Source organism: Phocoena phocoena, chromosome 13 (assembly GCF_963924675.1).
Source record: "Phocoena phocoena chromosome 13, mPhoPho1.1, whole genome shotgun sequence".
NCBI classification, from domain to species: Eukaryota; Metazoa; Chordata; class Mammalia; order Artiodactyla; family Phocoenidae; genus Phocoena; species Phocoena phocoena.
The window spans coordinates 27833287-27847680 of NC_089231.1; the positions used below are offsets into that span (position 1 = coordinate 27833287).

Genomic DNA, 14394 nt, shown 5'->3' on the forward strand with positions numbered 1-14394 from the left:
TTCCAGAGAGCTGCATGCACAGTCTCCTCGAGTGTCTCCTCGTTCATTTAAAGTAGGAACTCTTTTTTTTAATAAATTTATTTATTTTATTTATTTATTTTGGGCTGCCTTTGGTCTTCGTTGCTGTGCACGGGCTTTCTCTAGTTGTGGCGAGCGGGGACTACTCTTCGTTGCTGTGCGCAGGCTTCTCATTGCAGTGGCTTCTCTTGTTGCGGAGCACGGGCTCTAGGCATGCGGGCTTCAGTAGTTGTGACACACGGGCTCAGTAGTTGTGGCACGTGGGCTCTAGAGCGCAGGCTCGGTAGTTGTGGCGCACGGGCTTAGTTGCTCCGCGGCATGTGGGATCTTCCCAGATCAGGGCTCGAACCCGTATCCCCTGCGTTGGCAGGCGTATTCTTAACCACTGCGCCACCAGGGAAGCCCTCTCCTTGTTCTTTTGTTAGCGTTCGGAAAGTGCTCTTCTCTCGGAGGCTTAGGGAATGTATTTCTTCAGGCTGTAAAGGACGATTGGGTGGGAAATTTGGTAGGCAACTTCAAGCCCCTGAAGGAGTATTTTACCTGTGCTGTTGAGTATTTTTTTTATTTTCACTGATGACAGAACAAGAAAAGGGAATGTAGACTTAAATTATTAAGTATCTTTCTGTTTAGTTAATAATAATTCAGCATCTTCCTGGTTCTTAACAATGCCCTTAAACTTGTAACCCAAAGTATTTATGGAGATTTTAGGGTGGGGGTTGGGGGTTGCATTCAAAGATACCTTTTATGACTGGGATTGGGGATGACTCGGGCTCACACCTAACTGGTGCAGTGTAGTGGTTCTTTAAAGATTTCAATTCTTTTTCCTATTGTCATTTTATAATTTCATTGTTAGGGGGTGTGAGCTTTGGAAAATTAAACTTCTGCATCCAAGGTTCTTTTTTACTATCCTGACTAATCTTTTAGTTCAAAGGTATAACCAAAAAAATTCAAGATGACATGTTTGTGATGATTTTTCTCTTTAAAAGGGGACTCTTCATCTGGATCAAGCAGTCCATGCTGAAGTAGCTTTAATGATTCTTGAGGCGTACCAGAAGTACCTTGCACAGAAGCCGTATGCTGGGTTTCTTTCTGAAAGTATGAAGCAGGTATTTCCTTCTTTTATGTATTGAGGACGTAAACCTTTATTATAAATGACCTGGGTGGATAAAGTTACAATATTTACCCTTAGGTTTCCTAAGAACATTTCTGGCAATTTAAGATATTGAAATTGAGTTCTATGGTTGGAGAAAGATTTTTCTTTAAGAAGTAGCCTCCATATGACCATTTTAGTATTATGGAATTTGAGTTGAGCTACAGCGGTGTGCTGGTGCTGGCTCATACCGGCTTGGAGAACTGATTGTTACATTTTTAGGAACTTTGCAGGTCTGATTGTTAACCTGCTGGTGGCTTGAAGTTGACCATGGTGGGAGTTTTTATGCTACCAAAGTGGGCAAACCCTTATAAATCGGCCTCTATGCTCCAACTCGTTGTTAAATTTTTTTACCAGCACAAGATTTGTTGCATACCAACTTTTGTAAACACTGAGTACCAGTAAGCATTATGTCCTTTCTTTTCTTTTTTTTTTTTTTTTTGGTACGCCGGCCTCTCACTGTTGTGGCCTCTCCACCTCTCCCGTTGCGGAGCACAGGCTCTGGACATGCAGGCTCAGCAGCCATGGCTCACGGGCCCAGCCGCTCTGCGCCATGTGGGATCTTCCCGGATCGGGGCATGAGCCCGTGTCCCCTGCATCGGCAGGCGGACTCACAACCACTGTGCCACCAGGGAGGCCCTATGTCCTTTCTTTTGATGTCATTGTTGATCTCAAAAAGAGATGGGTGGGTGAGCTTACTGATTTAATGTGTATGTGACTAATGTGGTTTAAAATAAATGTTTTAGGTTTCATATTTGGCCAGTATTGTTCGATATGGAGAGACACCTGAGACCTCATTTAACCAATGGGCCTGGAACTTGATCTTGAGGTTAAAACTGCACAAAAATGATTATGGAATACAGCAGAATTGTGCAACTCTTCTGTTCTCCAGCACTGTGCCTGAAGTGACAGAGTCACCCACGTTTCATCCTCTCTTGAAGGCTGTTAAGGCGGGCATGCCCATTGGCTGTTATCTGGCCTTAGCTATGACGGCTGTGGGCCACAGGTACAGTGTTTGTGTTGAACTTCTAGGGTTGCTGAACCTTGTAGTCAGTGATTCTGGAATCTTATCTTTCACATCCCAAGGTCTGAGGCCTCCATCAAATCTATCTAGGGGTAATCAGGGCCAAATAATAAGCCTCGATTAATAGCTTATCATGGGGAAGTGCTGCCTAAATTCATATAACATGGATTTGTAACAGAAAATCCCCTTGTTGCATTATCAAGAGAGTTATACCTATCATCCAGTGTGGAACTTTTATGTCAACAGTAGACAGAGTCTCTTCCTCAGAATAGTGATCAAATAAAAATAATTGGTCACTTGTACCGAATTTTGTTCAAAGTGATGGCAGCCCAACCCAGCCTTCCCAGGTATAAAGGAAGCTAACCCTAAACCTACCCAAGGGGATGAAATGCCTTATCATGTCAAGTGCCTCTCTTGTATGAGCCCATAGCTGTGTCTGTTTCTTCCATTGTAGCATTTATCACACTATAATGTAGTTGTCTGTTTAATTTTATTGGAGACATTCTATGAGGTTAGGACTCAGGAACCATATTTGTCTTGTGGTATTTTATCCCTAGTGATGAAGACTGAATCTGGTGCAGTCAGTAACTGAATGCATGAATTCTCAGTTGGTTAAAAATCCTTTTCATTAAGGATCATTTTCCTACAATATATTAATTTTATTTAGCCTATCCAGTTTTCTTAAACATCTTTGGCCGATACTTTCTGATCCTTGTGTTTTAGATTCACTGTAACACCTTTTTAGCAACCTGATTTAAACATCTTCTTCCACATTCAGTATATTTTCAGTGGGATGCCAGTTGTCCTATGAGCTATTAGTGTTCAGCCTGTGCTGTGAAATAGGAGAGGTATGGAATTGTTAGATAGCTGTCCTCAGGTTGTTGACAGCTTAGTGGACATGGGAGACATAAAACAATTGGCAGTACTGAAGAATATAATCATGGGCTGGATGATATGAATAGAGCTCTGGTTCTTAATCCTAACCACCATTTAGAATCACTTTGTAGTGATTCTAAAACTACCAATACAGGGAAGAGAGTGAGAATCCTGATCTAACTGATCTAGGGGCCAGTTCTCCAGGTGATTCTAATGTACAGCCTAGATTGGAACCTCTCAAGAGTATGGGCAGAAAGAATTTAAAGTAAGGAGAGATCACTAGAGCAGGATACCCTCATGGAGGAGCTAAGCTTTGGAGAGGAGTCTTTTTTTTTTTTTCCTGTGGTACATGGGCCTCTCACTGTTGTGGCCTCTCCTGTTGTGGAGCACAGGCTCCGGACGCACAGGCTCAGCAGCCATGGCTCACGGGCCTAGCCGCTCGGCGGCATGTGGGATCTTCCCGGACCAGGGCACGAACCCGTGTCCCCTGCATCAGCAGGTGGACTTTCAACCACTGCGCCACCAGGGAAGCCCAGGAGTCTTATTAATTAGAGATGTCCTGGGCTAAGGAGCAGAGTAGTGACTCTTACCTTCCCCAGGTGATCAGTGCCCACGGTGTTGAAGATTCTGCCCAAGGGCCGCCCACCCCTGCCCTGCAGCACCTGTGCCTTCTGAGCTGGGTGCTTAAGGTGTAATCGTTTCTCCTCCTCCTTTGGAACTGTGTGTTCCTTAATGGAAGGGACATGGTAGGGGCATTGTCTTGATATCTCCAGAACTTGTACTTGGTAGGTATTTCTTTTTTTTTCCTTCCAGTTTTATTGAGATATAATTGACATACAGCACTGTATAAATTTAAGGTGTATGGCATAATGATTTGACTTACATATATCATGAAATATATAGTTTAGTGAACATCCATCATCTCATACAGATGCAAAATTAAAGAAATAGGAAGAATAGGGAGGATGGGAAGGAAGCTCAAGAGGGAGAGAATATGGGTATATATGTATGGCTGATTCACTTTGTTATACAGCAGAAATTAACACAGTATTATGAAGCAATTATACTCCAATAAAGATCTATTAAAAAAAAGAAATAGGAAAGATATTTTTTTTTCTTGTGATGAGAACATTTGGGATTTACTCTCTTAACAACTTTTATATATAATGTACACCAGTGTTAATTATGTTATCATGTACATTACAGTATATCCCTAGTATTTATTTATCTGATAACTGGAAGATTGTACCTTTTGAACACCTTTATCCAATTTCCCCTCCCTCCACCCCCCCACCTCCCCCCAGCCTCTAGTAACCACAAATCTGATCTCTTCTTCTCTGAGTTTGTTTGTTTTATATATTTATTTATTTTTGGCTGCGTTGGGTCTTCATTGCTGCACGCAGGCTTTCTCTAGTTGCAGCGAGTTGGCTGCTCATTGCAGTGGCTTCTCTTGTTGCAGAGCATGAGCTCTAAGCACGCGGGCTTCAGTAGTTGTGGCTCACAGGCTCAAGAGTGCAGGCTCAGTAGTTGTGGCTCACGGGCTTAGTTGCTCCGCGGCATGTGGGATCTTCCCAGACCAGGGATTGAACCCATGTCCCCTGCATTGGCAGGTGGATTCTTAACCACTGCACCACCAGGGAAGCCCTGTTTATTTGTTTTTGAAGTATAACTGACCTACAACGCTATGTTAGTTCCTGTCACACAACATAGGGGTTCAACATTTCTGTACATTTCTAACTGATCACCCGATAAGGCTGGTTACGATATGTCACCAGACAAAAATAATACATAGTTATTGACTGTATTCTCCACACTGTACATTTCATACCCGTAACTCATGTATTTTGCAATTGGAAGTTTGTACCTCTTAACCTCCCTCACCTATTTCTTCCTCCCCACCCCCCACCTCCCCTCCATATTTCATTCCACCAGATATCTGTCTGGCTGGGTGGAGGTGGGGGGGAGGGAAAGGGAAGTGTTGACAAAACTCTCCTGGCTGAAGCCTGTGTTTCCTGTTGGTGAATGGAGGTCACCAGGTAATTATGGACAAATTTGAAAGCCAGTTAAAGAGGGCAGAATTGATGTACTAGGAAGGGGAGAGATGTTATATAGGCCCTTTGGAAGGCACTCTTTTTTTTTTTTTTGTGGTACGTGGCCCTCTCACTGCTGTGGCCTCTCCTGTTGTGGAGCACAGGCTCCAGATGCGCAGGCTCAGCGGCCATGGCTCACGGCTCCACCGCTCCGCGGCATGTGGGATCTTCCCGGACCGGGGCACGAACCCGTGTCCCCTGCATCGGCAGGCGGACTCTCAACCACTGTGCCACCAGGGAAGCCCTGGAAGGCACTCTTTACATCATTTCTAGTAGCTCTAGTGTCATTCACAGTTTCCTGTACCTCAGGTTCCTCATCTATGAAATGGGAATAATAATAGTATCAGACTTACTTTATGAGGCTTAAGTGAGTTATAAGACGTTTAACATGCTTAGAACAGTGTCTGGTATGTGGATTCTTTGAGTGTAGTACTCTGAACTTAATCGTTTCATGATTCTTCTAATTGTATTTATTTTGGAACTGTAGCTCTTTATTCACTAATATGCTGTGAGTCCTCTCTAAAGTAAATCCTGGTTTAGTGCTGATTCCTGAATCCCGAGTGGGCGTGAGGGTGAGAGTGTTTCTTTTTGGGGCTGAACTCCACTGTGTCATCTGGGATGATTCTAGAACTAACTTAAAACAATCTTATGAATGGGCTTAGGATTGGGGGCAGAGTGTGAAGGACATAAGTTGTACATGAATATAAAGTCATAGATAATACAGAGAACAATAATCAAAAAAAATCACCCAGAATCTTTCTAATCGTAATAAAACATTGCTTATTTTTCTGTTTATTTTTATTCAGTATGTTTTCCTTGGATCTTTTTTAGAGCTGTACTATATGCATAATTTTATATATCCTTTGTTTTTTACTTTTAATATTGTAAATGTTTCCCTTAGGGCATAATCTTTGCATTATTCCTTTTATTTTTTGAAAAGATTTTTTTCCCCCAGAATTATAACAGTGTAACCAAACTATAGAATTAGGAAAATGGAGGAAAAAACCACTCTTTTTTACCACTCCAACACAATGAGCATTTTAGTGTGACATTATCCCTGTTTTTTCCCTGTCTGTACAGTATAACTCTTCTTTACTAGTAGTTATAGTTAGAAGTATAAAGTTTTGTTTTTTCCTAGTACCATTTTAGCAGAAATATTTTTCCATATTGCCCTTGGCCATCATATGCATACTTTTAAGATAATTCCGTAATATTCCCATTGAATGGATTTTTCCAGAATTTACATTGTCATTTATGCCTGTGAGTTTACAATTATGAATAATTCTGAAAAGTACATTTTTACATGTATCATCTGTCATATTTTCTTCCATATTTGAGATTATTTCTTAAGGATAGATTCTCTGAAGAGTCAAAAAAATAAGTAAATTTCTAGGCCACATTGATTTCAGAAAAATTCTGCCAGATTATACAAACAGATTGAGCTCATTTTTTAGTCTTTGCTATAATACCTTGTGGGACTACGTAGACAATGAGAGCCCCATGACTCTTAGAAGAAGCACCATTTGAGAAGCAAAGTGACCAGGGCTCTGGACTAGAAATTTGCAAACCTGGGTCCTCAATTTGACCCTATACCAGGAAACTGTGTCAATTGGGCCATGATAGTTCACCTTTCTTTCGTATAAAATGATAATATAGATGAACTTTTAAGTTCCTTTGTACTTCTAGAGTTCTGATTCTAGCATTTCTGTGTGAAGTTTGGGTATGCATAAATGGGTTGGAGACCTGAGATAATCTGGGTAGCATGTAGTATGATAGTGCATTGGAAGAACATCAGTTTATGAACTGGCTACCTCGTATGCTCATTGCCTTTTTCTTTTTCCATAGCATTGAGAAGTTCTGTGCAGAAGGCATCCCACTCTTGGGGATTCTGGTCCAGTCGAGGCATTTGAAAACAGTGGTCCATGTCCTGGATAAGATTCTGCCTTTGTTCTACCCTTGCCAGTATTACCTTCTAAAGAATGAGCAGTAAGTGGAGGACAGCCCAGCGAGTACAAAATGACTATGTTCTCTGGTTTCTCAAGTATAATATAGGGAATGATATTTCAATAGTGTATTTTTTATGAGGCAGAAAACTTCCTGCGTATTTTAGAATGCAGAGTGATGAACAGTGACTCTAATAATGATACTAGTTTTATTGTCATGAAAGATACTTCCCTTTGTCATTTAATTTTGGATTGCTTATAGCTTATTAGTATTGAAAAGGGTGGTGGTTTCCATGAAACTGGGAATAGTGCTTCTGACCTTGAGCAGCAAATGGCTTTGCTGTTGTAGCAATAGCGAAACACGTTGCTTTTAATTGCAGTGTGCATGGGGCAGTATTATAAACAGAGAAGATACGCAGGGAGGTGCTTATCACATGAGACACTGATAATCTTGTGGAGAAAATAAGACTTCTGAGGTAATCACAAAGTTATGAAGCAGAATATTGGCAAGGCCATGCTAGGGCATATAGATTGCATTTGCATTACAGTTGACCCTTGAACCACACGGGTTTGAACTGTGCAGGTCCACTTATACGAGGATATATTTTAATAAATATACTGGAAAATTTTTTGGAGATTTGTGACAATTTGATAAAACTCACAGATGAACTAATGTAGCCTATAAATATTGAAAAAAATTAAGAAAAAAGTATGTCATGAATGTGTAAAATAAATGTAGCTACTAGTCTATTCTATCATCTACTACCATAAAATATACACAAATCTATTATAAAAAGTTAAGATTTATCAAAACTTACACACACAAACACAGACCATACATGACGCCATTCATGGTTGAGAGAAATATAAACAGACATAAAAGGTGCAGTATTAAATTACAGCTGCATACTGTACTACTGTAATAATTTTGTAGCCACCTCCTGTTGCCATGAAGGTGAGCTCAAGTGTTGAGTATCTGCCTAACACGCTTTGTGACGCTAATCTTCTCCGACTGAGCAGTTTGTCTCTCCAGTAAATTGTGTATCACAGTAAAAAGTGACCTCTTGCGGCTCTTGCGTCATTTTCATTGTGTTTAGTGCCTTAAATAACACCATGGGACCCATATGAAGTGCCTCTAATGATTCTGGAAGTGCTCCCAAGAAGCAAAGTCATGACATTACAAGAAAAAGTTGAATTGCATGATATGTACCATAGATTGAAGTCTGCAGCTGCACTTCCTGTCATTTCAAGATAAATGAATCCAGAGTAGGAACCATTGTAAAAAAAAGAAAAGGAAATTCATGAAGCTGTCACTGCAGCTACACCAGCAGGCTCTGAAATGTTGTACTTTTTGTGAAATACCTTTTTATCTCATATTGAAAATGTAGCTTTTGTGTGAGTGCAGGATGGCTATAAGAAAGGCATACCTGTAGACCCTAATATGATTAGAGAAAAATCAAAGTCATTTTATGATAACTTAAAGCAAAAGGAAGGTGAAAGATCTAAAGCTGAAGAATTTAATGCCAGCTCAGGATGGTTTGATAATTTTAGAAAGAAATTTGGCTTAAAAAATGTCAAGGTAACAGGAGAAGCAGCTTCTGTCAACGAGGAGGCAGCAGATGAGTTCCCAGATGCCATTACAAAAATCATCGAGGAGAAAGGATATCTGCTGGAGCAGGTTTTTTTTTTTTTTTTTTGCGGTACGCGGGCCTCTCACTGCTGGCCCCCACCTGCCGCGGAGCACAGGCTCCGGACGCGCAGGCTCAGTGGCCGTGGCTCACAGGCCCAGCCGCTCTGCGGCATGTGGGATCGTCCCGGACCGGGGCACGAACCTGCGTCCCCTGCATTGGCAGGTGGACCCCCAACCACTGTGCCACCAGGGAAGCCCCGGAACAGGTTTTTAACGCAGATGAAAGTGCCCTATTCTGGGAAAAAAAAAATGCCACAAAGGACATTTATTAGCAAGGAAGAGAAGCAAGCACCAGGATTGAAGGCAGGAAGGGATAGGCTAACTATACTGTTTCGTGTAAATGTAGTCGGGTTTACGATTAGGACTGCCCTTATCTGTAAAGCTGTTAACCCCCCAGCCTTGAAGGGAAAAGATAAATACCAGCTGCCAGTCTCTTGGTTGTACAAGGCCTGGACAGCGAGAACCCTTTTTTTTGATTGTTTCCATCAATGGTTTGTCCTTGAAGTCAAGATGTGCCTTGCCAGTACTGGGCTGCCTTTTAAAGTTCTTTTGGTATCGGACAGTACCCCTGGCCACACAGACCCCACGAGTTCAACACCGCAGGTGTCATAGCAGTCCCTTTGCCCCCACAGACAACGTCTCTAATTCAGTTTCTAGGTCAGGGGGTCATAAGGACCTTTAAGGCTCATTGTACGTGGTACTCTATGGAAAGGATTGTCAACACTATGGAATAGAACCCTGATAGAACATCCTGAAAGTCTGGAAGGAATATACCATTGAAGATGCCATTGTTGTTATAGAAAACCATGAAAGCCATCAAGCCCAAAACAAATTCCTGCTGGGGAAAACTGTGTCCAGATGTGCATGAGTTCATGATTTATGACAAAACCAATCAAGGAAATCATGAAAGGGTTGGTAGATATGGCAAAGAAGTTGGGGCTGGGAGTGGGGGAAGGGTTTCAAGATTTGGATCTTAGAGAAATTTAAGAACTAATAGTCACCACACCAGAGGAGTTAACAGAAGATGACTTGATCGACGTGACTGCTTCTGAACCGGTGCCAGATCATGAGGAAGAAGACGTAGAAGAAGCAGTGCCAGAAAACATTAACATTAGACAATCTGCCAGAAGGTTCTGATTATTCAAGACTGATTTTGATTTCTTTTATGACATGGACCCTTCTATGATACGAGCACTGAAACTAAAGCAAACGGGGGAAGAATTGATACTGTATAGAAACATTTTTGGAGAAATGAAAAAGCAAAGAAGTTAGAAATTTCGATGTACTTGTATAAAGTTACACTAGGTGTGCCTCCCTCTCCTCCTTCCCTTCCACCTCTTCCGGCTCTGCCACCCTGAGACAGTGAGACCAACCGCTCCTCTTCCCCCTCAGCCTACCCAGCGTGACGCTAATGAGGATGAAGACCTTTATGATGATCCACTTCCACTTAATGCATAATAAATGGTCATCATGCTGTGCAGTTGATAAACTTACCTGTTGTGTATATGTGTGTCTTTGTGTGAAAATCCGACAACCGTATGGCAAGGACTGTATGAGATGTTTTTGTGTCATCATCATCACCTAAGTATTCATCATGTAGCACATGCTGTGCCAGACTGGTATTGAAGTGGGTAGCCTATCCTTACATAGGCATAGGGTGAGAGGTATTTAATATAAAATTAATACTGTGTTTTTCTTACTGTTTTATAACTTTGCTTTCAAAGAATTATACTACTGCACAGTATACCTCTCTCGTAATCGAGGAAGTGTATCAGGCTGTCATCACAGATAAGTGTTTTTTTAAAAAATGTAACAGTGTTTCTAATACTGTATTATGAATATGACTGTCATACTCTATGCCACAAAATTTTTATAATGATTCATTCATTAGTATATAGGCTACACGATTGTGAAACAATCGTATTGATTATACTAGGCTACCATAAAGCAATCATATTGCTGCTTCTTCATTATCAGTGCAGGAATTGTTCTACCTGTAAATAAATATGAATTTCTTTTTCACATTGTCTTTTCGTTTTTGATGTGTAGTGTTAGCCTGTATAGCATCTACAGTGTTTTATAACATATAAGACAGTATTGATGTAGGTACTGACAGGTGATTCATCTTGTAAACAGATGATGTAAACTTACAGTATCAATAGATACAGTACAATACTGTAAATGTATTTTCCTTATGATTTTCGTAATATTTTCTTTTCTCTAGCTCACTTTATGGTAAGAATATAGTATATCATACATATAACATACAAAATATATGTTAATCGACAGTTTATATTATTGGTAAAGCTTCTGGTCAACAGTAGGCTATTAGTAAAGTTTTGGGGGGAGTCAAAAGTTATACATGAATTTTCAACTACATGGGGGGTCAGTACCACTAACCCTGTGGGTTCAAGGGTCAACTGTATATGGTAAAGGTATACGGAATTAGGGTAAAAGAAATAGCTGCTGGGGGAGGGAAGGAATTAAGGATGGGTACGAATCAAGATTCTTAATTGCACATGATGAAAATTCAGTGCACACTTGTTTTACCAGGAAGGGAATGTATTGGCTCATGTGATTGGGGAAGAAGGCTCCTGATAACAACAGGTCATTCTAAAGTGGTGGTCCTCAACTAGAGGGGTTTTGACCCTCAGGGGACATTTGGTAATGTCTAGAGATCATTTTGGTTGTCACAGCCTGGTGGGGTGGGGCAGGTAGGGCAGGTGGTTGGGGGAGGGAGTTGTAAGGGGATTGAGGGGGGCTGCTACTTAAATCTAGTGCACAGAGGTCAGGGATAGTACTAAACATCCCACAGAGCACAGGAGAGCCTCTGCCAGGAATCTGCCGTCCCAACATGGGAGTAGTTGCAAAGCTGAGAGGCCCTGGGTTAGTATTTCCCTTTCTGTTTATCTACCCTCCCAGGTCCCTTGGCCCTGCTTCTCTCTCTTTCAAGCCTTCTCTTGCAGTTGTACTTTTTCCAGGGGAATGAAAGTATATGCTACAGAGAGAACCAGGCATCATGCTAGTTTCCCATGGGAAAGGCAAATGTTTTTCTTTATCCTTGTTTCTTATAATGATTCCGATTGGTGTGACTTACTCATGTGCTCTCCCTGAGCCTGTCACCTTGACCAGTGGGATTGACCAGTCTTGAGAGGAAGGTGTATAGGGATTCTGTATTGAGAGACCCTCTCTCCCACAACTCTATAGCATGGAGGAAGGACAGTTCCCTTAATGAGAGGATGTGTTAGCAGAAAGGAGACAGAGGGTGCTCAGTGAACAGAAGCAAGAGATGACCCACAAATATGACTTTGTGGGTTTCTTCTTTTTTTTTTTTATGAATTTATTTATTTGGCTGTGTTGCTGCTCGTGGGCTTTCTTTAGTAGTGGCAAGCAGGGGCAACTCTTTGTTGCAGTGTGTGGACTTCTCATTGTGGTGGCTTCTCTTGTTGCGGAGCACGGGCTCTAGGCATGTGGGCTTCAGTGGTTGTGGCTTGTGGGCTTCAGTTCACTTGTGGCGCACGGGCTTAGTTGCTCCACGGCATGTGGGATCTTCCCGGCCCAGGGCTAGAACCCGTGTCCCCTGCATTGGCAGATGGATTCTTAGCCACTGCACCACCAGCGAAGTCCCAAGAGGTGCATTTCTAATTGAGCTTCGGAGTGCAGGTAGGTGTTGGGTCAGTGGAGAGGACATGGCAAGACAGGGCTTTTTCAGTATCCGTAGGGGGTGAGAGGAGGGTCTGGAGAGGACCAGGCTGGGGAGGAGCTGAGTGAAGGCACAGAGGTGGGAAGAAAAATACCTGTCCAGGGATCTGGGAGGAGGTCATCTGGTTGGAGCCTTTTGAAGAGCGAGGAAGGGGGAGGTGAGGCCTGATGTGGAGGAGGCCTGTATGGCAGGGGACAGGTAGTACGTCCAAAGGCATGAGGGCGACACTACAGTTTTCCCATTGTGTGTCATTTCAAACAGTGTGTCGCAGACTTGCCTGGGGATGAGAAGCTCCTCCCCTCACGGGAGGGAGCTTATTAAGTATATGGGTTCCCAGCTCCTCCCCTGGAGAGTCTGCTTCAGTAGGAATGGGTTAGGGCCTAGGGACCTTTTTTGGAAAAATTAGCACTCTAGGCCCTGAGCGAGTCTGGGACCACTTGTGATCTGGTTGGCGCGTGGCTTTCAGGCTTGAGTTGTGTCCTCACTCCATCGCTCTCCTAGTGTGAACACAGTTGAGTTCCTTCACTTTTCAGAGCCTCTGTTTCTTTATTTGTATGATGAGATAATGCCATTTCTCATACAAGCTGAGTGTAAGGCTTAAGTGATACACAGGCAATTTGATGCCTGCCTGGAACAATTTTAATAAATTGTCTTTAGATTTTTGCAATTTTGAGAGATTTTAAAATTAGATTGAATGGGCTGTTCCCACCCCTCCCACCCGCCCCGGAGTTGTTAAATTTTGAGTAAAGGTAAATCTTTCTAGGCTCCATTTCAGATGTTTCCTCCTCTGTATCTCTCCCTTTGCACCCTAATGCCTGCGCTAGCTCTGTTCTCTGAACTCTTACAGGGCTTCATTGCGCCTCTCCTGTCATAGCTTTCCCTTTCTACTGCAGTGGAGTTTGGCCTGTGTTGTACCTCCTTGTGAAATGGGAAGCACCCTCACTCAGCAGTAACCTCTGTGCTGCCACCGTCTGTACGATGGGGAGCCAGGAGGGTTGGGCATTGCCCTCAGACACATAGGAAGGGGTCACGTCCTCAGGCTGCAGTTACCAATTTTAAGTGCCACGAAGGAAAACAATGGTGCTATGAGGGAGGTTAATGGGTTAGATGTATTTTAGGTGGCGGGGAGGGGTCAGGAAGTCTCTGAGGAAGGGACATTGCAGATGCGTTGGGAAGGATGAGTAGGAGTTTGCCAGGTTAGATGTGGGGAAGTGTTTCAGGCAGAAAACCCAGCAGAGGCAAAGGCCCTGAGAGAGGAAGGAGCCTGGTTAACCCAGGGAACCGAGGGCACGTCCGTGACTTAAATGTGGTGGTATCCGTGCCCGCCCCCCCCCCCGCCCCGCAGTGTTCCATATGCCACTTTGTGTGGAGTTGACACCCCATGAAAGATTGCAGACTGATTCTATAGATATCTCTACTCTCGTTAGTGGGGGTTGGGAGGGGATAGAGCAGCGCTTTGGGTGTTTTCCCTCTAATGCTCTTTAACTTGCATGGGTTTATGTGTCTCAGGTCTGTTCACTACATGGGTAGATTTAACCCACGTCAAACTGGAAAACTTTATTCTTCTGAAATTCCTGAAGATTTATGAGAATCCCTAAATAGAGCTTTGGTTTGAAAATGGGACACGTCAGTATTTTTTGTTTCTCATAAGTAATTAGCCACTGGAAATTCTGTTGACTTCCGATTGGAAGGTAAAGTGCGTTGTCCTATGTGCTCGGCAGGTTTCTGTCACACCTCCTCCTCTTCCTACACTTGGACATCGGTGTCCCTCAGGGTGTCACACAACAGGTCACCCACAAGGTGGCACAGCACCTGACAGGAGCCAGCCATGGAGACAACGTGAAGCTTCTCAACAGCATGATCCAGGTCAGGACCTGTCAGCCCCTAAGTACACCCTTGC

General features: G+C 42.8%; 1 protein-coding gene across 1 annotated transcript in view; it reads left to right on the forward strand.

Moving 5' to 3' along the window:
- The window catches only part of EPG5 (ectopic P-granules 5 autophagy tethering factor), a 124579-nt gene that overhangs the window by 41291 nt on the left and 68894 nt on the right, over positions 1 to 14394 (forward strand). The window contains exons 15-18 of the mRNA XM_065889424.1: positions 1005 to 1124; positions 1915 to 2174; positions 7004 to 7144; positions 14216 to 14360. Coding sequence (XP_065745496.1) covers positions 1005 to 1124; positions 1915 to 2174; positions 7004 to 7144; positions 14216 to 14360 — 666 coding nt within the window. The remainder of the gene's footprint in view (positions 1 to 1004; positions 1125 to 1914; positions 2175 to 7003; positions 7145 to 14215; positions 14361 to 14394) is intronic.